The sequence below is a fragment of the Streptopelia decaocto genome (assembly GCF_964273445.1).
Source record: "Streptopelia decaocto genome assembly, chromosome: 6".
In the NCBI taxonomy this organism is placed as follows: Eukaryota; Metazoa; Chordata; class Aves; order Columbiformes; family Columbidae; genus Streptopelia; species Streptopelia decaocto.
In genome coordinates, this window is record NC_138660.1 from 17,020,030 (window position 1) to 17,043,882 (window position 23,853).

At 36.7% G+C, this 23,853-nt stretch overlaps 1 protein-coding gene across 1 annotated transcript; it reads right to left on the reverse strand.

The window, feature by feature from the left end:
• Positions 1-3,189: 3,189 nt before the first annotated feature.
• Positions 3,190-23,296, reverse strand: DAW1 (dynein assembly factor with WD repeats 1; the record flags this gene model as incomplete). Its single annotated transcript, XM_082055301.1, has 13 exons — positions 23,254-23,296; positions 21,753-21,825; positions 19,203-19,347; positions 15,790-15,848; positions 14,994-15,116; positions 13,258-13,357; positions 11,319-11,426; positions 10,227-10,333; positions 7,677-7,779; positions 7,157-7,271; positions 6,013-6,089; positions 3,885-4,047; positions 3,190-3,224 (listed from the first exon to the last, which is right to left on the reverse strand). The coding sequence occupies exons 1-13, from the start codon at positions 23,291-23,293 to the stop codon at positions 3,190-3,192; spliced, it is 1,248 nt and encodes a 415-aa protein (XP_081911427.1). The 5' UTR covers positions 23,294-23,296.
• Positions 23,297-23,853: the final 557 nt, after the last annotated feature.

A 23,853-nucleotide genomic window follows, 5' to 3' on the forward strand; every position in this document is an offset into this window, starting at 1 on the left:
AGAATTAAAGGATCAAGCTGCTAGCAAAAACATAGAATTGTTTCAGGATTATAATTATTAAATCTACATATGGGTAAACCAAGGTGCAGAGAGCATAATATCAAACATTTGTCAGATGGTACCTAGAGTACTACTGAAATTGTTAGGAGGGCCACGCCAGCACGCTTTTCAGCAGTGTTGTGAATCACACCAGATGTAGAAGTATTGCACATATGAGCAGGAAACCCGGGTAAGAGCCTGAAATGCAATCCTGCTCACCCAGGGAATCCAGGCAGAATCAGAAACAGAGCCCAGCTGGCCTCCCAGTCCAATGCTTCTTCTATGAAACCTCATGTGGAGGAATGCAACCCCCCTCTTTCTCCTTCCCCCCTTTCTGTTTGGAAGGAGTGGGCGCATCTCCCTCTTTCTCTGCTACTTGAGGCTAACAGCTTCTTTTGTTTGGCCCCAGAGCACCCTGGCCAGGGCCATTAGGAGAAGGGAGTGCCGAGGCACCACTGAGCCGCTGGGTGCCTGCGGCCAGTGTGGGGGATGTTTTGGAGGCTTCAGGGGCATCCCACAAACAGTGTGGGGGTGCAGAGAAGCTTCTAGAATGCCTACAGGTCAGATCTGATCAGCCTATAAAAAACGGGACTCTCATCGGCGACTCCGCCCATTGTGCGGGTCCCTCGGAGCACGAGCTTGGCCACTGCCGCCGGGAGCCACGGGCCCCCCCCCGCTCCCCGGGATGAAGACTCCGCTTGCCCTGCCACCACGTGTGTAAGTAAAACTTCTCGCAGGAATTGCGAGTATATTTATACTTTTCGTGCACATTTGCACATATATTTTCCGTGCACATTTGCACGAGTACTTTAAATTAATACTCGCACAATCGCGAGTGTCTGCTGAGAGCCCCTCGCACAACCGCGAGTGTATTTTCCTCCCGTGCTTTCATATAAGCATGTGTAGGATTCCGTGCACACTAGCACGTGTAAGTAAATTATTTCCTCGCACAATTGCAAGTGTATTATAAATCTACCCTCGCGGAATTGCGAGTGTACACTTCCCGTACTCACTACGAGTGCGCGTATCTCTCTTTTAAAAAAAATAATCCTGCACCGTGTTTGGCAAGTGTGTGCTCCTCCGGGACCCAGGGCCGGCTCCGGCATTGTTTTGGTGCAGCCACGTGTATGCACACTGTGGACCGCCTGTTGTATTAGTTGCTGCCCCTTCAAATTATTTCCTCAACTGATATCCGAACCTGTATTTAAGTCACTTGTGGAGTGCTAAAACCCTGTTTCTCGCTGGTTTAATAAAAGTTGTTGTGGACTCTGTTGTCCCTTAAATTAACCTCGGGGTGCCTCCGTGTAATATTTCGTGACACCTCAGCTCACAATTTTGCATAAAAACAGGACAAGAACTCAAAGCCAAAAGCTTCTACATATGTTTGATTCAATGAATCACTAGCATAGTATAAGAGAAAATCATAAAGAAAAAAGCAACAAAAAATAACCCAACCTGAAAGATTAAGCAAAAAGAAAATCTACTTCCTAATGGCAGTCCAAAGAACTTTTTTAGTTTGTGATGCTTACACAGCAAGTCAAATTTCATTTCTTAACTATGCAGCAATATTTGCAAACATTTCGTTACACTGATTTTCCTACATTTTTGTCAGCCAGAAATCCCCCACATCACATCTCTAAGTACAAACTGACCTAAGGAGGTAGGGCAATACTAAAGTAGCACAGAACTGCACTGCCTTTCCTGCCCCTTTCAATTCCGGATTCCTGAGATACTCTTCTGATTTCAGAAGTCTTTGCACAAAACAACAGCAAACACCACAATGATCCCCATAGCATTAATATCAGTCACTTTGCCTACTCGTAAAGGTTTCATTTTAAATGATCTGCAGCACTCCACCTAGTTCTCCCACAACACGACACTACTTGAAACAGCTAGGATATTTGCCAAATGATGACAGGCATTTTTGACTCTTCATTACAAACAAGGATGCTGGCAAACACTCAGAGGTAGTCAGAACACATCAGCATTAGTAATTTGCCATTAAATTTAACAATCTTTAGAATTCAAGTCCATAACCACCCAGAAATATACAATATAAACAAAACACCTTCAAGTTCCTTCTCTGCTGTACAGTACCTTTCTTCCTTTTGCCTCTCAGTCACCACAGATAATTCACTCAATTCTGCCCTCTTTGCTGCTTCATTCTTCTTCTGCTGGAAGAGACCAGTCAGCTCTGCTCCTTCATTACTCCCCTGCAAAGATCAGCTGCAGGTTCAGGAGCCATGCTAGGAGGTGGCAAGAGGTTTGCACAGGTGAAGCCTGTTGGTAATTGCTGGCAAGAGGTAAACCTCTGTTAGAGGTCATTGTATGGTGGTAAATAACTCATAGGAGTTCCTTATGTACTTTTCAGTTTATGTCACAATCCTTAGCTCCAAATCTTTGGTGTGTAGTTTCTTTATGCTGGCCATATTCTTTGGGCCAGGATTCATAGTTGGAGTCACCACCCACCTCATTTTTTCACCTCAGATTAAAACAAAAGAATGAGGGATGAGCAAAAAGGAATGAATGGAAAGATGTGAGCAAGTATAAAAGTGGGGTGACTGAGTTTAAATACAACATGCATGCAACAATTAATAGCAACGTCGTTCACAAATGGTTACCGGTTTTCCCCAGAAATATCAAGAGGGACGTTGTATTACAAGTAGTGAAACTGGCATTTTAACTCAATAAGTTATAACGCAGCAACAACAGGAAAAAAAGTACTTACAGCAGGTATACAACAACACACCTTTCACACCTGAGAGTATCATAATGCTAGTTTTTATTAAAAGGGTTACAAGGAAAAAATTGCACACAAATAAATGGGGCCATCCTACTGGATTCATTCACACTACTCATGGTTTCTCTCACGTGACTGAGATAACAGAGCCAGACTCTTCTCAGCAGTATCCAAAGAGCCAAAATGCACAAACTGAAATATAAAAAACCATTCAATTTAAAGATAAGAACAATTCCATATCTACTAGACATCAGAAAAGTCAAACCTATCAAAATCTAGGTAACTTCTCTATTTCATCAAAGCTGAAGCTGAACAAAGAGCATGAAAGGAAACATCTGCAAGACTGAGTCTATTGACTATGAAACTCATGAAGTAGGGATATACTGAACTGGATCTTTCTTTGTCTTCAGTCAGTTCCATATTCTGCAGGTGTTATCCTTGCTCCCTAGTAATAAAAACACATTGTGAGGCAATCATTTAGCTGTATTGCACAACTTATCCATTTTTGTTAAGATCTACACCAACTATCTACTTGGAGCCAGAGAAATATTTTTCTGTCCATGCCTAGGAAGAGACAGCAGGACCTACAGCAATATTTTTAGCTGAGGTCATCCTGCATCCCATGTTTTGGTACTTCACTCAAAAGATCAAAGAAACAAATTCTCCGTTCATATTTCCCACTCCCGTGATTTTTTTGTGTGAAGTCAATGAAACCTGAACAGAATGCAGCGCCAAATACTCAACAGGGGTGCTCCCATCTAAAAAGCTTTGCATTTTGCTCATCCAGACCTCCCTCACTGAAATACATTGCAAGAAAATGGTTAGTCACTGGTGTGGGGCTAGTACATGCCCATAGGACACATGGTACGGTTTGCCCATGCCGTTATACAAATTTGTTCATTACCATATTTACTTAAGCCTCAGTTCCAAAGTGAGTTTCTAGCTTTTTCTTAGTATATTTTAAGTCACTGCTGGTACCTGCATTTGAGATATGGCCCCAGGACACATTTCAGACTATTTTTTTTACCATGATAAGATACAAAATGTCTCAAAAAAAAAAAAAAAAAAAAAAAGAAGAAGAAGAAGAATGGAATATATTTGTTACCTGTAATGATTATATTGCCTGCGTAATTGAAAGCACAGGAGAATATCTCATCAGTGTGACCCCCTAACACCTGAAGGCATTGGCCAGTAGCAGCATCCCAGAGTCGAGCTGTTTTATCAGAGCTGGCTGTTAGTATACGATTGCCCTTAGGGTTGAAACATATCTTTAAAAAAATATAAAAAGGGGTAATATTACTTAGCAAGTCAATATGCTTAGAAAAAGAAGCATATTTAGTGATTAAAAAGTGAAAATAGAAACCAGCAACTCTTGCATTCAGTTTTCCAGCTGAAATTCAACATACTATTCCGTTAGAGTCACCCTGGCAAACTTATGTGGCTGAAAACTTCGTGTATGTACAAAAGTCTATATACAATGACCTCACTATAGGATCAAGACATTATCCCCCAAAATCACAATTGCTCTACAACTCTAACAACTTTATTAAATGTCATCATTCCAATGTAAAATGAATACATATCTTATAGAGTTCTAAATTAAATAACATACATCTCTATAATACCAAAACTTCACCAAAGGTGACTCATTTTTTAGTATGTCTTCATATTTGTTAAACATTCATTGCCAAAATTGCATGCATTTCCAGATAATCAGATATATTTTTATAGCACTAAGCAGATAATACCAGGTTTCTTAAATAATGCAAAATTGCTTGATTACTGAGGGCAAAATGCCTGTTCCCCAGAAATCGCATTTCCTAATAATAAACTTCCCAAGTGATCACAGCTACACAGAACATCTGCAGAAATCTTTCCCACATGCTCCCGGATGAGCAGATTCTCAGTTCCAGCAAAACGATCACGCCAGCACTGGGGACCCTGATGGAAGCTGTCCCTCACCCACCCACAGGTCAGCACATGCTCAGACTGCGCTCCGCAGTGCATCCACACTGAGTATGAAATGCTGCACTGAGTGTATCAAATGAGGAAAGACAAGCCCTTTTGAACTTAATATTCTCTCAGCAGAGTGATCAGAATAGCCAAATCAATACAACGAAAGCATGAGAGTTTTGTTCACTAGAACCATCCTAGTTTCAAAATAGTCACATTTCAATTATAAAATACATCAAACAAAAACAGCACAGACTTAGCGTACTAGCCTGGAAGCTAGTGAAAACTATCCATTTGAAAGAATAATGAAAAGTTGCAAGCATTAAATAACAAAGTTTGAAAAATACATACAATTTTGGAAGTAACTAGGTGTATTTGGAACTGAACTTTGGCATTCAAAATTGAGCCAGATAAGACTTCTAGCAAAGTGCATGAGCACACTCTTCATGATCAAGTGATTTTTGAAACAAGCTTTATACTTTCAAGTCCCTTATTCACTTTCAAAAAAAGACTTTTCAGGTATTCTGCCACAGAAATATGTTTTTTTCTGTTCCATTTCATAAATTGGGTGTGCAGAGAAATAAAAAAAAGTAAAGAGGGGCAGATCTGGTAGAATCAAGGAATAAGAGTGATGGTAAAAGCCTCAGAGGCAATAGCCTTAAGATGTCATCAAGAGACTAAAAAACTTGTGCTTATTCTGTGAGAATATCTGGAGACTCCAAGGGTGTAATAACACAAATACAATCAATGACAGATCAAACTATTAACTCTGATCAGAGTGAGAGAACATTCAGTGAGCATCTCCCTCTCTGCTACCCTGTCCTCTGCCAAGTGATTGCGGAGACCCAACCTGTTTACTGGTTCAGAAAAAGGAAAGAGATAAGGAAAAACAATCACTTCAATGTTAAGTAAGCCAGGTATCCATCCCTGGGAGGGACAGACTTCTCAAGTAGCTTGCTTACTTTCCCAGTTCTAAGGAATCAAATAGTAGATAACATGGCAATATGGAGAGATAGCTCTTGGTGGAGCCTTTAGGAGTGGCACACCCAGTCTTACTGTGGCTCACAAGTGGGGACTTGGAAACAATCATTGACCGATAGCTTTTAGTCAAAAGTAATGTTCTTTTAGTAAAGATAATTTCTTAACCAGACCTCTCCATCTTAAAAATTTACAATTTTACCACCACATTCTTTAATGGTATTCCTCTGTCATGGAAAGACTGGTGGCCTGGATGTCACACATAATCAAATAAGAAAAAGTGCAAACCACAGACAACTTACCTTTGAAATTTCACTGCTATGCCCTTCCAGCTTTGCAATGCACTTTTGTGTTTCTGCATCATAGACTCTTGCTGATCCTGTTGAAGTAGATTAGGAGCCATTTGTGATTGTGATGCTTAAACATGCATTTTAATAAGAACATTTTAATAAGGTAGAAAGGACTTCATCCTCAGGTTTAATTTTAAAATATATAGAAGACAATCTTAGCACAGTTTCCTCCAATGATAAAATATGTCAAAAAGGATCTGTAATCTGATTGGAAAAGGTTGACTTCTTAATAGTTTCTGCAGGAAAACTTCTAATATGTGAAAACAAATGTCCACATAAAACATGGGAAGTCTGTAATTTCAGAATGTCTGTAATTTCAGAATGTCTGTACAATATATTCAGAAAGCTTTAATTATTTCTCAGATATTAATTCTATTTTAAAATATATTAATTGTATTTCATAAGCTATTGATTACATTCCGTGAAACTTTTTACATTGTCTTATGTCTTAATTTAGCAACTACAGCAAATCAGATGCAAATAGTGCCCCCCATCCAGTCTGGCATCCTGTTTCTGAGAGTGCAAATCAAAACACATATGTATATTAAAATAATACGGTATTGTCATTCTGTGCTATAATATAACACTATACAGATGAATACAAAAAATACTTATTGTGATTCCTAAAAAAAATAATAAGCACACAAAACCGCTACATACCAATAACAAAACAGAATTGCTTCTTTCAGTACCTCTTTATTGTCCATTCTCTTGCTGTGCCTTTGGAAATCCTAGTAGTGAATCCACCATTAAAATTCCAACTACCTTTTGCATTTAAGCCTAAATTTGAGCCACCCAGTAATATTTCACTCAAAAGCTACTTACCTAAACATTTAAAATACATTTCCAGCCAGAAGTGAATTATTTCTCTACAAGTTTGAGTTGATTAAAGTGTGAAAAATAAGAAAATTTTAACTGGGGAAAACTTCTTAAGTTTAATGCCAAACTTCCTACAATGCAACAAACTTTGCTTGATCTATAGTTTTGAGTCATGATACTCCACTTCCATCAAGATACACTCAAAGCAAAACCAAAAGAACAAGTTATTTTATGCTACTATTGCAATTTTTACAGCAGTCCCAGTCACTTCACTTACCATCAGCGGAGCAAGTTGCAATACGCTGACCAGCATAATCAAAGCAGACATCTAATATTTCTTCACTGTGACCTGTGAAAGTTGCTATATGTGTCCCAGTCATAGCATTCCACAGCTGCGTAGATAAATAAGGGTAATTTTTTTTTGCTTATTTTGACTAATTTACTTGATAGATTTCTACTTGATCCATAAAGCAAAACGTATATGTCCTTTCTGATGTCTGACTGAAGGTATTAATATGAAAGGGGGATATCAATCAATAAAGAGTCACTGTTTAGTCAGTTTAATGAAGTCCTATGTATTTCTTTTTATTTCAGTGTATTTATTAAATGAGCCTTAATATATATATATTGCTATTTAACTGGACTTCATTGAAGTGACTAAGCTTATAGGTTTCACATTTAGTTGTAAATTCTTTAATGAATTACATGTACTAGGTTAAAATAGTGTTCGTCCATTTACAAAAGATATAGTTTTATGTATCAAGTAGCCATATTCAGTACATACTCAATGTTCTTACCATGCATGTTTTGTCCATTGATCCAGTGACAATGAGAGAACAGTCCCAGTTGAACTGTGCATTGCTAATCTCTGCTTGGTGACCTACTAAATTATGTAACATTCTACCAAAAAAAATTAAAAAATATATATATATTTTTAGTCTGTATTTTGATCAATGAATATAAACTGTAAGTAAGTTTATAATAAAATGAGATAGTAAAGGTGTCAAGTCTTCACCATTTTTTCTATTAAAGCAATGAAACAGAGTGGTACAGCTAATTTAGGATTCTAATACTACATCAATTCCATTTTTTATCATTGAGACAATGAATCAGTAAGGAATAAAATAGAAAAATCCACCCTTATCTTTCAAAAATATTTAGTGAACGTATTTCCAGTGAAATATGATGACTTTCCAGTGCCAGAGACAGATTTCTTCTATCCTTCTACATACAAAGCACATGCATCCTATTATCCTACTTAAACAAACTGTAAACAGTACATCTTTAGAACTCCATATAATCTAAGCCTTTTCTAAAATCCACTGAAGATCAAACAGAACTTAATCAGGTACTTAATGTTAGCATGTTCCTAAGTAACAGGCAAATGACGGCCAAACTGAAATATGATTTCTAATCCTCATTAATCCTGAACTCTTTCCTACACAAAGCCTGACAATATTAGTTCCATTAAATCCTTCAGCTTTAGCTAATAGAGAGGGTACAATTAGCCATTATTGCTTCCTATGAATTAATGGCCTATACAGTAATGAACCCTAAAAAAGATTAATTTCTATATATATTAAAGGATTAGTAAATTAGTTTATTATCACAATGCTAATATCACTGTATCATTAATAGAAAACTGCTTTAACTAATGGATAAATTTATGACTAGAGAAACAACTGAGTTTAAGTAACTGAAATGTTTTTATTCATTGCATGAGATATATGAATAGCTAAACTAATATATATGCCAAATGAACAGCAAAGCAAATCTCCTGAGCAATTGAATTTTCTATTTGTTTATGATAACAAAAACATTATTGTATTCATGCCATTCATGTCATTTTATAGAATTACTGTTGTAATTGTGTAGACTTTCTTACAGTAAAACCAAAAATCAACAAGCAGAAAAAAACAGTGGAAATAATATGTGAACGTATTATTTGTCCATCAAGACTGCTGTTATTGTAATACCTAATATGCAAAATACCTAACAATGAAAAAAGTCTTAATTTAAAATTTAAAAGCTTTAATTTCCAAATTTCAAAAGACAGTTCAGGCTTTAAGGTTCAGTGTAAATATCTGATCAATAAGCAGAATAAATAACATGTGGAATATCTCACAGAAACCAGAGTCTGTGAGATAGTCAGTTAGAAAGAACCCAGAAAATTGACTTGGGAAATGACATAAAAATTTTCCATTTAAATTATTTAAAAAAAAAAAATCTGTTTCAGTCAGGATAATACTGCTTTAGCCTTCAGTTTCTAGTGAAATGTACATGGAAGCTCTAATATTTGCACCATAATTCCAAATAAGAAGAAAATGTCTCTCAGCATCGTGGTGTCCAGCATCCTGACCCCAGTTACAGGCTGAATGAAGCTGAATCCAAAGGTCTGATTCACTGAATGAGTACCTCCTAAGTATTTACATGCCAAATATTAAACTGCTGGTATTGAACAAGCTCAAACCTTACAGGGTCACACCTTAAATTATGTACTACGTGTACATTATTTTTTAAATCACGTGTTTACTTTCATTTTGAATCTATACACATTATTACCCCAAGATATCACTAAACATACACTTTCCTTTTATATATAAATTTCAGAGATATTACACTTGCTTTCACAAAAAGAAAAAAGACATGACCTCTGAAAACATAGTGGAGTTGTTGTCTTCATAAATTATTTTGTCGATAATCAAGGCAACCATTTTATTATTCTATTTATACTGGGTTTCCAGTTGAAAAAACAAGTGGATTTTTCAGGATAACACAATAAGTTCATATCTAGCTACTACACTATTATTTGTTAGCATAATTATAAAGACATTTTGTTCTCCGCAGTCAGAGAGGCCAAATTTTCTCTTCTTTATAAATTTATACTGACATAAAGAACTGCGAAAAGGAAGACAGACCTATGCTTTAGAAAGGCAATATGACCAGACTTATTTTCTATGACATAAAATATACTTTCTTTTTACTTGAATAGTCTGTTCCATCTAGAAATTCTAGACACCTTCAAAAACAATGAGGCTCCATACCGACAAAATATTTTCCTGTTTGGAGAATTCATCAGCAACATACACAGAACCTGTCCATTCTGTCTGCCTCCTCATTGCTAATAAGATGGAAATTTCAACAAAAAGCATGTACAAAAGCATTTCATGGGAAGCATTCCTTTTCAGAAGAACAAAGGGAACAGGAGTAATAAAATGATAAGATGAAGGAACGCATATTCTAAATGAAGCCAAAGGACCAGGTCTGTAATTTGTAGCTTAACATTGTCTCTTTCATTTGTCATTAAAACATGCAATGTAAAATTATATTTATTAGTACTTTAGTACCTGCCAGTGCCAACATCCCACACTGCTACTGTATGGTCAAAGGAGCCAGTGATAATCTTATCTCCAGTGGTGTTGAAAGACAAAGAAATAATTTCTCCTGAGTGCCCCTGAAATAATTTTATAGAAGAAGTATGAGAAAGCAAATTATTACTTTTCCATTAATGTAGTTCAATATGTAGCTTTTTTTCAGCAGCATAGCTCTTTTATAACCTTGAAATATCTTACTGTCTTGTCGTGCATATCACAATTTTGACAGAAAGACCTACAGTCAGGCACATCACTTAAGCAATGACCAATTGTCCAATGATGTCATCAGTGCATATATTCCATATTTGATTTAAACAGAATCACATTCTTCACCAATACATACTGAAAACAGATGATTCATTTACAGTAAACTGCAGTACAGCTTGTCACCGGTGTTAGTGGAGAGGCTTGGAAAAATGAAGGTAAGCATATTTATAAGCTAAAGGTTCACAATTCCACTGTTCTTTGCTCTGCTCAGGGCTCTGAGGAAGAAAAAGGCAAGGAGGAGAAAACACCTTTCCCACTCTATAGGCCACATGCACCTAAGGGAAGCTTATGCATTCGCTGTTATTTAGGATTTATGTGAGAGAAATGTATTGAAACAACACAGGCCAGTCTGAAGCTGTGAAATTTGAGCAAGGCACATAGAGCAGAGAGACATCACGATCTGGAGGTAATTAGATGTCTTTCCTCTGCTGGTGCTTACAGGAAGAAGATCCAGACAGATGTAGTATCTGACATTAATGTTCTCAGAATTACTTTATGTTAAAGCAGAGGAGGCCATAATTTACAGTATAGCCATATGTTTTAATGAGCAATGGAAGGCATTCTGATCTATAGCAGTAATGTCATGGAAATGAGAAAATCCATCTTTTGATAAATATGACTTCTTATAAAACACCATAGCTTTATAATTCCCTTCAAGTTTTCTTAATCTGTTTTGTAAATGCAACCACCATGGGACCCACCTGGTAACTGAAACTGTTTTAATGGTTATATTGTTTTTATCTCAGAAAACTAAGAAAGCAAGGAACATCTTTAAATACATAAGGAAGGCAAACATACACTTAAGGTGACTACTTCTTCTCCTTTCTCTATATCCCATAATTTGGCGGTGGTATCCATGCTTCCAGTTGCCACCAACGTGCTCTGAAGATTAAATGATACACACACCTGTAGCAAGAAAAGTTGGATGGAAAAAGTGGGAAAGAAGAGTATATCAATTTTCTCAATGGGTCAGATTAACATTTTTAAATAATTTAAAGATCTGACTTAATATTTTATCGAATACAGAAAAATTGTAGCATTCTTCCAACAATTCACTGGAAGGGCAACAAATCCTTATGACATAGCTCTGGATGACTACTCAAATGAAATGAATTCACTGGCTGCTTTGTAATGGCAATGCATTAAAGACTTACTGAAAGACCTCTTGTATTATTTTCCGAGTCCGGATTAAAATTCTCTATTTATGTTCTTCCCTTTGTGTCACAGGGAGAAATTACTTAGTTCACAGTGTTTTCATTAAAATCAAGACTGAAGAAGTTTGTTAATTTCCTAACAGCACAAAACTGGCAGAGAACTATATATTCAGTATCAGTACCTGTAGTACAAAGATAAACTTCTGCAATCTTAATAAACAGCTACAAATTTCTAAAAGTCCTCCTGTAACTCCAAGCTGTGTTAATCACACACGCATTTTCCTACCCTTGCATGCACACTCATCCTCTCTCACAAGATGAGTGTGTAACAAGTGTACTCCCCTCTCCTAGGAGTACTTGCTCACACCTCCTCCAGGAGACCCGAATGCTTCGGCCGTAGCAGAACACATGGTACTTCCTACAACCTGCTGATCCGTGCCAGAGAACTTATTTTTTTTTTTCATACTGAATACCTATGGACATGCCCTCTCCAGCAATGAATCATATGCAATAACGGCCTTTCAGAAACAGACTTCATTCAGAGAAACACATCATCTTCTGTTTGCTGTTATCTTCTACTAATTACTTGCTAGCACAAGTCATAACACTTTGTGGCTAGTCTAATGCCTACAGAAGCCAGAAGGAATTGAGAGGCCTTTAAATACTTATCTAACTGATCTGTGGACACAAAATCACTGCAGCCTGTCTCAAGAAGCAAACATTCTCTTTCAAAGTATCCAGAAAATTAAAAACCCACTGAAATTAATCTCACCTTCCACCAAGGTAAACTACCATTTTCTCACACCAGTTGTAGGCCTCACAATCTACAAATGAAGTTCCAATTTTTTCCAGAAACAATTTCCAAAATGCTTTATTGAATAATGATTAAATAGTTATTTTTGTTAAAAAATATATTCTGCATTAACATTAAAATTCTCAGTGGATTTGCCCTGATATTTTAAATCAGAATGCTGTGCATCAAGATATTTGTTATTGCTAACAGGGCTTCTAATTCATTGGAAAGGAAACCAACCATTTTTAAGATTAAACTGTTCTCATTTTGTTTATATTTGACATTTTGGCATCCCACATATTCCCAGTTAACACACTAAAAATTTCAGAAATTCATTCTTCTATGGCTCCAGTTGGTCCTGTACATAAAGTACAGATCTCAGCATGAAAGACAGTACAAATAATGATGTTCTTATGTATTCAGTTCTGCAAATATGAGAAGCAGTGTAAGATATCTAGAAAAAAAATGTATATATAAACAAAGAATAAATACGTGCAATAAACTGAAAATTGTGATTGTTATGGTATTTTTCAAAAACATTCAGCCAACAAGGGAAGTTGGAACAAACTAAAAATAAAAATATCCTTTCAAACTGTATACAATGTTTTATTCTGTTTCTAAAGAATTGTCAGGCTACTTTTTCTTGCAATGCAGAAATATTCACAATGTCTGAATGTGTGAATAGATGCAGCAGAATAGCTGCCCCTTCCCCTATCAGCCATGGAATTCACAGCCATCCATGACGGTGTGTAGAAGCATAAAGGAATAAGAAACATCCACCAGTACTCACTACTTCTGCACTGTGTCCTCTGAAAGTATGATAACATTCTCCTGTTTCCGTACTCCAAAGTTTGCAGGTTTTATCATAAGATCCTGTGGCAATCTTGTCACTAAATGGAAAAGATCCCGTCATTTTTACTTAGAAAAAAACTTCTGAATTCAAAGAGAGTAGAATTAACAGAAACAATACCCTGTCATCAGAGCTTGCATGCATTTTGGTGCATTTTGCTGCACTACAGGATCCTGGAGCTGGATTTGACAAACAGAAGTTACGTTAAGGGAAAAAATTATCCGCCATCATTACTTTCTGTAACACCCACTGTGCCTACCTATTAGCACAGAAGTGTTCATAACTGGTGACTAACCTACATTAGGGATGCACACTTCCAGGTGTATTTAAAAGTTATGTCATTTCATCAGATAGTATCTGTTTGTTTATCAACAGCTATAAAGTCTTTTTATAAGTAGTTTACCCAAATTGCAGAGGTCAAGCACCACTCCCACGCATGTCAGTTGAAGCGTTGTGACCAAAAACAGAGAAAGACTGAAGTGAGGTACTAAGAAAAAGTAGCAAGGGACACTGTATTGAAACCTAAGGATTAGCAGATTTTTTTTTTTAACTGAACTTTTAATTTAAAAGTAGCTCAACATTCTCATCAGATATTTTTTCTTGCATATTGCTTTTCCACTTTTATGTTATGGTCTAGTTATTGGTCTTTGAACAGATTTTTGTCATACCTTGGTTTCTTCGAAGTATATGAAAGAGTTTCACTAATTGCTTTTTTAAAGTAAAGAATAATAACAATATAAGGCATTGATATAGCAGGTTCTATGCTAGATAAAACCTTTTCATTTAGAAGGAAATGATGATGCTCCATATTGCGTAAGAACTAGTCTCTAACATTTATTTCCTGATATTAACTGTGTATTGCTTGACTGACAAATAAGGCATCTGACTGTGAAAGAGGTAATGTGATTCAATATAAAAATAGGAATTAATTTATCTTATTTTACAGAGAAGCAAAATCATTTGCTTACACATTACAGTTTCCTCAGGAAGCAAGTGACAATGAAACTTCAATAGCTAACATGTAATTCCCTCCACCTAAGAGGTGGCAATTCTAACCTAGGACAAAAAGTCACTGTAGAAAAAAAATACCTACACGGGTTCATATTTGACATTCATACAGCGGCACCCTGTGGATTTTATAAAAATTACTCAATAGCTCTGACACTTCTGTATCATGTCCTAAATAATAATGGAGAAATCCACTTTTGTTATGACAGAAATGTTCTTTCTCCTTAACTGAAGCTACTCGAGCTGTAGTAAGTACTTATATCTCACATCATATACAATTACATGGAGGCAGTAAAGAATTATTAACATTCAGAACATGATATGATCATATCGATATTCTCAAAATTAATTTAATATATTGAAACACAGATTAACATATACATGTATTTTTCAAGACATTGAACTCCTAATGGAATTTATATTTTGAATTTCTAAAATTCATTTTTAAAAATTATAGCAGAAAATATGCTTGAATATTTCTCTTATACAAATAATATACAGTGTGATGTATATGATGGTGATCAGCTATAGTTGAACTTTATAAATTCAGAATTTGAGCTATTTCAGTTTGAGATAGTCTTTTTTATATTAAAGTTTGAGAAACAGTTCTGTATTTGCAAAATAACATGATAAGCAATTATGATGCATCTCAGAGAAAATATATTTACCCATAGGGATTATTAAAAGCTATTGCATAGACCACGTTTCTGTGTCCCTCCAGTGTCCGCAGCTCTTCTCCTGATTCAGTATCCCATACTTTGCAGGTTCTGTCATAGCTTCCAGTGATAAAGCTGAAGTAAAGATAAATTAATTTCTGAGTACAGTAATATCCTACTGATCCTGGTGCATAGTCAAGTGAGATATTTCCATAGATTTCAGTTAGCGCTGTCTCAGACCCTCGATTTCTTATTTCTTTCAAAAATATAGATTAATAACTACAGAGGTTCCTTCTTCTTTCTTTTTTTTTTTTTAATACTACTCATTAAAAACAAAATCTTGTTTCTAATCTTTAATGTATTTCAACTAAAAAGCAAGCTGCTGCTTTCAAGACATGAAGGAAAAAATGGTTAGGCATATGCCCATAGTGAAATCAATTATCATGAAATGCCACTACAGTGAAAGTCCCAAATTAATTTATGTCAGAGATTCATTTAGATTTTAGTAATATTCATTTTATTGCCATAAAGGTGCTTCTTTCTGAAATATGGTAGTTGCCAACAAACTATCACCTTGGCCAAAAAAAACTGCATAAATTGAATCTGACCCACTATTTTTTTGCATCTCCCATTGATTCTTCCACAAAGGCCTGATATCTAATCCGCAATCATGCTTAAAACTGCTTAGAAGCAGCACAGCTGAATTCTTTTTGCAGCAAGATAAAAGCACTGAAATATCCTTACAATTTAATTAAAAAATACAAAACTTTGATTAGCGATTATGTATTTTGACTTGAAAACAACTTACCAGGAACCAGATTTGTTAAATGCTACATTAGTCAGTGGTAATATATGTGCTCTAAGTACCTGAAAGAGAAGTTGGGGAGTGAGAAGAAAATATTTGATGCAATTAAAAAAATGCTCAAAATATTAAATAGATTAATATTTTATCCTCTTCCTGCCAGATTAGCAGTTACAGCTGTAATACATTAATCCTTAACTAAAAACTGACTCATGTCTCAGCAGGTTATCACTGAAGATATTATATAGTAGTGATTTCAAATTTATATTTTACTTGAATGAACTGTTCTTTCCTCCTAATTTGCTTTTTGTCCATCTGAGACCAGCAAAGTAACCCTGGAACAGAGCCACAAGGGCAAAAACAAATGAGTGAGGAGACCATGCCTGATGAGATCACTGATGAAAGAAATCCCAACTAACATTAGGCCTTATATAGTGATTCAAGAAATCCAGCTGAATTGAGTATTTTGAGTCTTTTAGGTTATAGGATGCTTTCAGCTAGTATGTGATTTTGTTTTAAAAAAGGAGAACAGAAATAAGCTACATCTGCATCCAATGAGGTCATGACAAAAAAGGCATGCAGAACCATAACAAAGATACTTATCAAGGCATAATTCAAAGGCAGAATTTCAAATTTTACGTCTGCCTGTATTATCTAGGTTATGGAAGTAACTGTTTTTCTAATGTTGTTTTTCTAAGGCACTTCAACCAGACAATTTGTATGTTTCATGTAAATTATCTCATACCCATAATAATATATATTCTGGTTTATCAAACATAGTTAAAAATGGTTTCAGATATTGCCAATGAAAGTCAGCGTGCCAGGACAGTTTGTAAATGACCAAAATAAATGTAATGTGGTTTGTGTTTGAAAAAGGTGGCTACTGTATAACAGGGTTTGCATTTGAACAACTTTCACCTATTACAAGTTGGCTTCTGCTTGAGCATAATAGAAACATAACCTGGGAAATCACAGCAATTGCTGACAGTAAAGTAAAGGGATGTTAAGAATACAGAAACGGTCCACTAGGTCTTCTCTTTAGCGTGAGAATGAAGAAGAAATGATTTATGAACAATGCCATTTAATCACTGACATATTACCAGAGCTTCAACTTTTTGTTCTTATCTCTAGCTTTCTCAGCTGCCTGTCTCCAAAAGAAAAATGAGAGCTCAGAGATCTTCTGCTCAGAAGAGTAGGGATTGATCAAAATGGAAAAGAAATAAGAATGGTTAAGTGAAGGACTGAGAGAGAAACAGAAAAGTATTTTATGTTAGAAAAACAGCAAATTCTGTTCTCTAGAGAAAGTAGGACAAGTTGTACTTTCAGCTACAGCAGTGGAAATGGGCAACCAAGATGTGGAAAAGGCAAAAATGTTTTGCCTTTTTTTAAAAACAGCCACAGTATACAAATATCTGCATATGAGAATGGATAATTATGGAAATCTATGGAAATTTGATCCATGACATTTTTAAGGCTTCACGCAGGCAACTCTGAAAAACAAAAATATTTAACAATTATGAAAAAAGGGAGGAAAACTAGACGGGTTTATGTTCAGTTTCAGCTCACTGCAGTAATTCTGTCCTTCCAAAGCCCAGTGCTGCAGCTGCTTCATCCACAGAACTCTAAGCCAGCAAGAATGGCTTGTGTAAATGATACAATAATCAAATCATAAGGTAATATTAAAAAAATATACCTTGGTTCTGCAAAATCTGCTACAGCAGTCCCCACGATAAAACTGCAAATCACTACAACATACCCCTGCTATGTAATAGTTTAAAACCTGAGAAAATGTTACAAAAGCTTGCTTCTCTGCAGAGTGCCTAACACAACATCGTCACCACAATTACTGGAAATAACAAAAAGACAGGCTTATATACTCATTTAAGATTATGCTCCAGTGCAACAGGAAAAAATATTCATTCCCAAATAGTACAAACACATGGAACATTGTCAGGGAAAAAAAAATCCTCATTCCCACCCACCTCTTGTGGTTTCTTTTAGTATCTCAGAAGCAGCTGATCCTCATGTTCCATTTACAAGCATTAAATGGAACTGAAATATAAACCAAGTTCTTTTTACACACTTCTGGCTACTCTTGAGTAAAGAAAATAAGCCAGCATTGATTGGATTTGTCTGCTTCTAGTCTTTGCAAATACAGAAGTTCAAACATGGCACTATATCCAACAAAAAACAAATACATTATTTACACTGAAATTTGGACACGCATTTTGTGATTTATCAATCTCTGTGATGAACAAATAATTTTAAAAGCTTGAGAAAAGCATTGTCTCAGTTGAGAGCATACCTTAGAAGAGCAACTTTTTAAGATGCCTAATTACATAGCTCCGTTTTCAAGGTTAAATGCACAGATCTTGGTAGCATTCAGCCGGATTTGTACCGTTGATTAAAAGAAACCAAGTTATATCTAGCAACAGGTAAGATTTTGTTTTAGCCAAGCAAATAAATACAAAACTTCTCTCTTTTCTCGCTGTGAGATAACAATCAATTACATGGTACTGACCAGCAATTTTTAACAGCTACACATTGCCATCTGCTGACACAATAAAGACACAACACTTAATTATACCAGGTTTCAACATGCCGTTTCTGGAAGCAATTTTATTTTTATTTTCACAATTAAAAACAATTAAACCTATTTTCTTCTGATACACTGAATCCTGGATTTGAAGTCCTGAAATGTCTCTCTAATATTTTTTCTTAAAATTCTTACTCATTGAACAGAAATTTACAAGGTGCTGTCAGATGAAGATCAAACTACCAAATGTCAAACATAATAGTAATGGTAGAAAGTAGGGACAACCAGTAATACTGTATGTAGCAGAATACCTAAAATAATCACAATTTTCACAAAATGAAGAACAAGTAAACAAGCGTATGAAAATAATCTGGGCCTTTCCAAGAACCTAAGTTACTTGGGGCCTATTTACAGGTTTTGTTTAAACATGACTATGGGTGTTGCTGTTTCACAGAGTCTTGACAACAAGGAAAATTATTTCTCTCCAAAACACACCCTTGTACATAAGCCTGTGTAAACAGTGTCTAAGAACAGTTGTACCTCCCATCCCTTTAGTGGGAATTCCTGGCAGACATAACCAAGCCAGACTCAGTTGTTGTAATTTTAGGACTGTATAAAGGTAGGACTAGTTACATTTGTAGAGTCCTAAAATTACATTCAGCCCTTTGAAGGCAACTGCGAGGCTGATGTGGGCCCCGGTGAAAGTGAGTTTGATACGTCTGCTCTAAACAGTGCAGAGGTGATTGAAAAAAGCCAAGAAATTGGTCATAAAGTCCAAATTTTGCTCTCAGGCACAATATGCAGCAGTAGAAACAGACATGCAACATCACAACTGAAACACACAACTGAAAGTCCCCCAAATTATTTTAAAGATGCCTCTGACCTTAAAAAGATGGAACTTGTGATCCTCTTCTTCCCCTAGCTTCTCTTGCAATCTTCGTACTAAATGTATGACGTGTTCCTTGCATGAAGCTGTGATGAGAGGTTCTTTTCTTTGAATTTCTTCTACCAAGGCTATGGCATCTGTGCTAATTATGAGGGGAAATAAATAAATAAATAAACAACTACAACAACAACAACAAAAAACAACAAAAACAAAATCACCAAATTCACCAGATTTCATCCTCTGGTAATAATTATTATTATAAAAGCAAGAATATTATTTACTTGCAGAGAAATCAAAGCAAGCAATTCAATTATATGCACTTATTCTGTAAGAGCTTAAAGAAATATGGATAAATCTTTCTTGGTTTCTATACTTTCTTTTCTCTCTTACTGAAGTTGTTCATTAAGCTGAAAGTTTTACAAATTTTAGCTTGGCAAGAACTTTACCTTTTCAAACGGTTTCCACAGAGGGACAAGGGAGATGTGTATCCAAAACTGGTAGCTTTGGAATAAATATCCAAATTAAAGTGGAATGTCATCAATTCTGAATTAGTTGCCCATGAAGTAGCAACAAGATAAGTTATATATGTAAAGTGTTAAAATTATCCCTATCTGTGGCTTCACAAATCTATGCCTGTTCTTGTAACCCTCAGTTACGAGAATAACTTCTAAAATGTGGTCCACAGTCTGATTCCTGGCCATCCATGAAAAACTGAGGGTTGACAATACCCAGCAGTCAAACACCAACATACATTTAAAATGTCCTAGCAAGAAAACCAAGCATTTCTGTTAGTATGTAAATTATTGCCATCTAAAGGGGATTTTCTACATCAGTCCTCTAAGTTGGAGCCACTAACATACCTATAAATTAGTATCCTCTCAGTGTTTATACTCCTGTTAACTAATAGCAGACAACTTCTTTCTTTCATAAAGTGACTCATTAGGTTTTATCCAGAGTATTGATCTTGACATTTCCAGGTAGATAAAAATAAATATTTTATAAATTTGGATTTTTCATCTTGCATGTACAGCCTACATTGTCTACTAACTTTAGCCTACATGCAAGGACTTTTCCACATCAATGTCAATATTGATATTACTTCATGCCCTTCTGCCTAAAAAACTCCACATTAAGGCTCCCAGCTTTTTTTTCATTTTTTATTTTGGGTGCCTAAAGAAGACATTAGCTGGAGGAAAGCATAAGAAATAGTTGAGAGCTGCATAAATCCTGATAATCTTTCCATAGTGTTTGATGTCAACCAAAAAGTTATGTTAAAAAAACACTAGATACGGCATGCAAACTCAATACATATTCCATATTTATTATGTGTACAAATAAATGACAAGAGAAAATGAAGCAGAGGAAGACAGACTTTTCTCAGTACTGCCCACTGAGAAGAAAACCATCAAGGAGCACAAATGAAAAAAAAGGCAAAAGAAAAAAATCCATCTGAGCACAAAAATACACTTTGTTGCTTTGTGGGTGGTCAAACACCAGAATAAGTTTCACAGGGACATTTAGGAGCCTCCATCTAGCAGATACTCAGAGCCCAGCTACACATGGTCCTGGTCAGTCTGCTCTAGCTGACCCTTCTTTAGATGGACTCAAGATGTCCCTTCCAACCTAAACAATTCTCTGATTCTGACATACCATTATATTCTGTCACTGAGTGCACAAAACAGCCAGCCGAATAACTTCCCAAGCACTGGTGCATAAATTACATGTAGCAGTATTAAAGATAATTCAGCATAGTAACTTGTCAAGTCAGCATTCTCATTACAACAAATTTGTTCCATTCCTCACCAGGAAGACGTATGAGAGGTTCAGACTGGTGCATTCCAGCTGTCTGAAAAGCAGAGCCAGATGTGATTGAGGATTGTCCTCCACATAGCAAGTCTCACTTGCTTCCTCATGAAGTGACCACTACCTTTTATCTTACCTAAACCTATCCTATCAAACTTAAATCTAAACCAGAAAACTTCCATTACCTGCAACAGAAGCAGATACATAGTTTTGCCACATGAACATATGTGAGGGAATCACTTGCCTAGATTACATCTCCTTACCTATGGTTGTTACAAGGATTAATTAATTAACAGGAAAGATCTGAACTGATGTCTAGTTGTTATTTTCAGCTATTTACATAAAGGTCATTTAAACCAATGAAACTGGGGGCTGAGTTAGACCCACTTTTGAACACATTCTGAAGACCAGATATACTATTACAGAAACTGTCATTCATCACAAAGTTCAGCGCTGTACATTTCTGCTGGCTTTGTACAAGCATCTCGATACCCATAACCCTACAAGCAAAAGGAGGCTTCACCTCTGAACAGAAAAGCATGATGGTTAAAAAACAGCTGGAATGCAAGATTCCGTACTTAAAACAATAGGAGAATTATTTGAACTATGGTTTCTTTTCTGTGTGTTTCAGTGAACAAAGACATAGTTGACCTCAAATATGTTTAAAACAATCAAATAGAGTTGCAGATGAACATGCTATAAAACAGCAGAGAGTGTTGTTATCTGAAATAGCATCATACTTACTCAGGTCTAAGATTGAGTAAATCTATAGATTTGGTCTTTGGCTCACCATCTTGTACATATTCCAGCATAATTCCTTCAAAAAACAAAACAGAAGTTTTAAAAAGATCTTAGTTTTATGTCAGGGATTTTATAACCTGCACTATAGAGTGCAATGCTTCCACTTCTATGGCTCCACTGGCTTCAGCAGCCCTACTTCCAGTAACTAGGAGAAGGTCGGTTGTTCTTGCTGAGAGTTAGCAGGGTCATGAGCAACTCTGATATGATTATATGATAAAAGATATTAAACATTATTATTTATGAGCCATTTTCTATTCTGGAAATTAACAAGCTCTTTTTTCCCCAACAACTTTTTGCATGCTTTCATCAGCTCTATTTTCAAAGAAGCTGTCCTGAAGATATATATGGTAGTTTGGTGTTCCAAGAAGACTGGAAAACACATTTTACAAAACCTGTTACATTTATTTCAATGTTTGCAAAGGCCTGTGTGTAGTAGCGTATAGAAAACCATAACACACTTTCAATTTCTAGGTATGTTCTGGCACCTCTGCATCTTTTACTGAGCTGAAGTACTAAAATCTTTAACCGCATTGTTTCCTGTTTTGAAACAGTTGTTAAAGAGTTCTGCTGTTCCTTGGCTTTCTGTGGGAAAGGATAATTTAGAAGAATTTTTATGTCAGTTTGCATTTTACCAAGTCTGCAAGAAAAATACTTAATTTGAAAGAAAGATCTGTTACTACAACACACTTTCTGAGCCAGCCATCTCCATCTTGTTTCACCTGTGAAAATTCACTAAGTCTCCTGATTGAGTTAATAATAAATTATGAAGAGTACTTAGCAGAATAGCTTTTCAAAGAAAAGAAAAATAAGAAACGCGGCAACTTTTTGCTAAACAGGCCTTTCGATAACACATATACCTTGAAGAAAGGAGAGAGGTAGGGAAAGTGTCCCTGCCAATGGCAGAGGGGCTGGATGAGATGATCTTTAAAGGTCCCTTGCAGCCCAAACCATTCTATGATTCTATGAATTTTTGGTGCCAACAACTGCCACTTTTGACCTTCTAAACTCCTTACTGCAATGCAAGCAAGACTGCCTTGGTTTTGCAATGATAAGTCATTAATTACAGCTCGGATCAGCGATGCCCAGCTGGAAGTCATCAACCGCAGTGCCAAAATACCTGCACCTCAAGTCAACCCAGCTGCAGGTGTGTGACCCACCTGCTCATCCCACCCCAGCCACGACAGGGGTGAGGAAACCCCTCGTGACAAGAGCCCCCCGCAACCTTCTGGCAGGGGTGAGGAAACGCCCCGTGACATGAGCCCCCCGCACGCCTCCGACAGGGGTGAGGAAACCCCCCATGACAGGAGTCCCCCACACCCCGCGCGTCTCTGACAGGGGCACCCGCCACGCGCCCAACGACTGTCGTCCGCGCGCGGCCCCGTCCCCGCCGAGCCGGCACAGCCCCTGACAGCGCCAGGCCGGCCCCGGCCTCCCCGCTCCGCACCCGGCGGGTAGTAGCGCAGCAGCAGCCGCCTCAGCCCCATCCTGCGCCGCCAGCCCCGGACGCGAGCCCGTTCCCATGGCAACGGTCAAACAGCGCCTGCGCGAGCCCCAGGGGCGGTGCCGAGGGCGCCGGTGGGGCGGCCTCGTGTGACGGCGCGTCAGACATGGCGGGGGTGTTCGTGGCCGGGGTTCGGCCCTTGTCACCCGCCAGCTGGAACTGCTCGCGCTGTGTAATTCATACAGAGCGTCTCATTTACGCCATAGGAAAGAAAGTATCAGAACTTCAAAGGCTAGAGTGCGCTGAAAGAAGATAACGTTCAGAGCACTAAGGAGCCATAAGTAACAGCATAGCAAATAGATGAAAGCTATTTGAAAAGCAAATAGTAAATGACTAAGGAAAGTAGACAAATATTTTTTAAATAATGGAAAAAAAACCCTTAATCAGCTCTTTTTTTTTAAAAAAAGGAGAAACTCAGGATAGATACATGAGTATGAAAATACTGTCTCATCAAAGACAGACAACAAAATGTATTTGAAAAACTATAACCAATATATGCTCATTAAAAGATAATGCATTAATAGAACCAGAAATTTTAGTCAA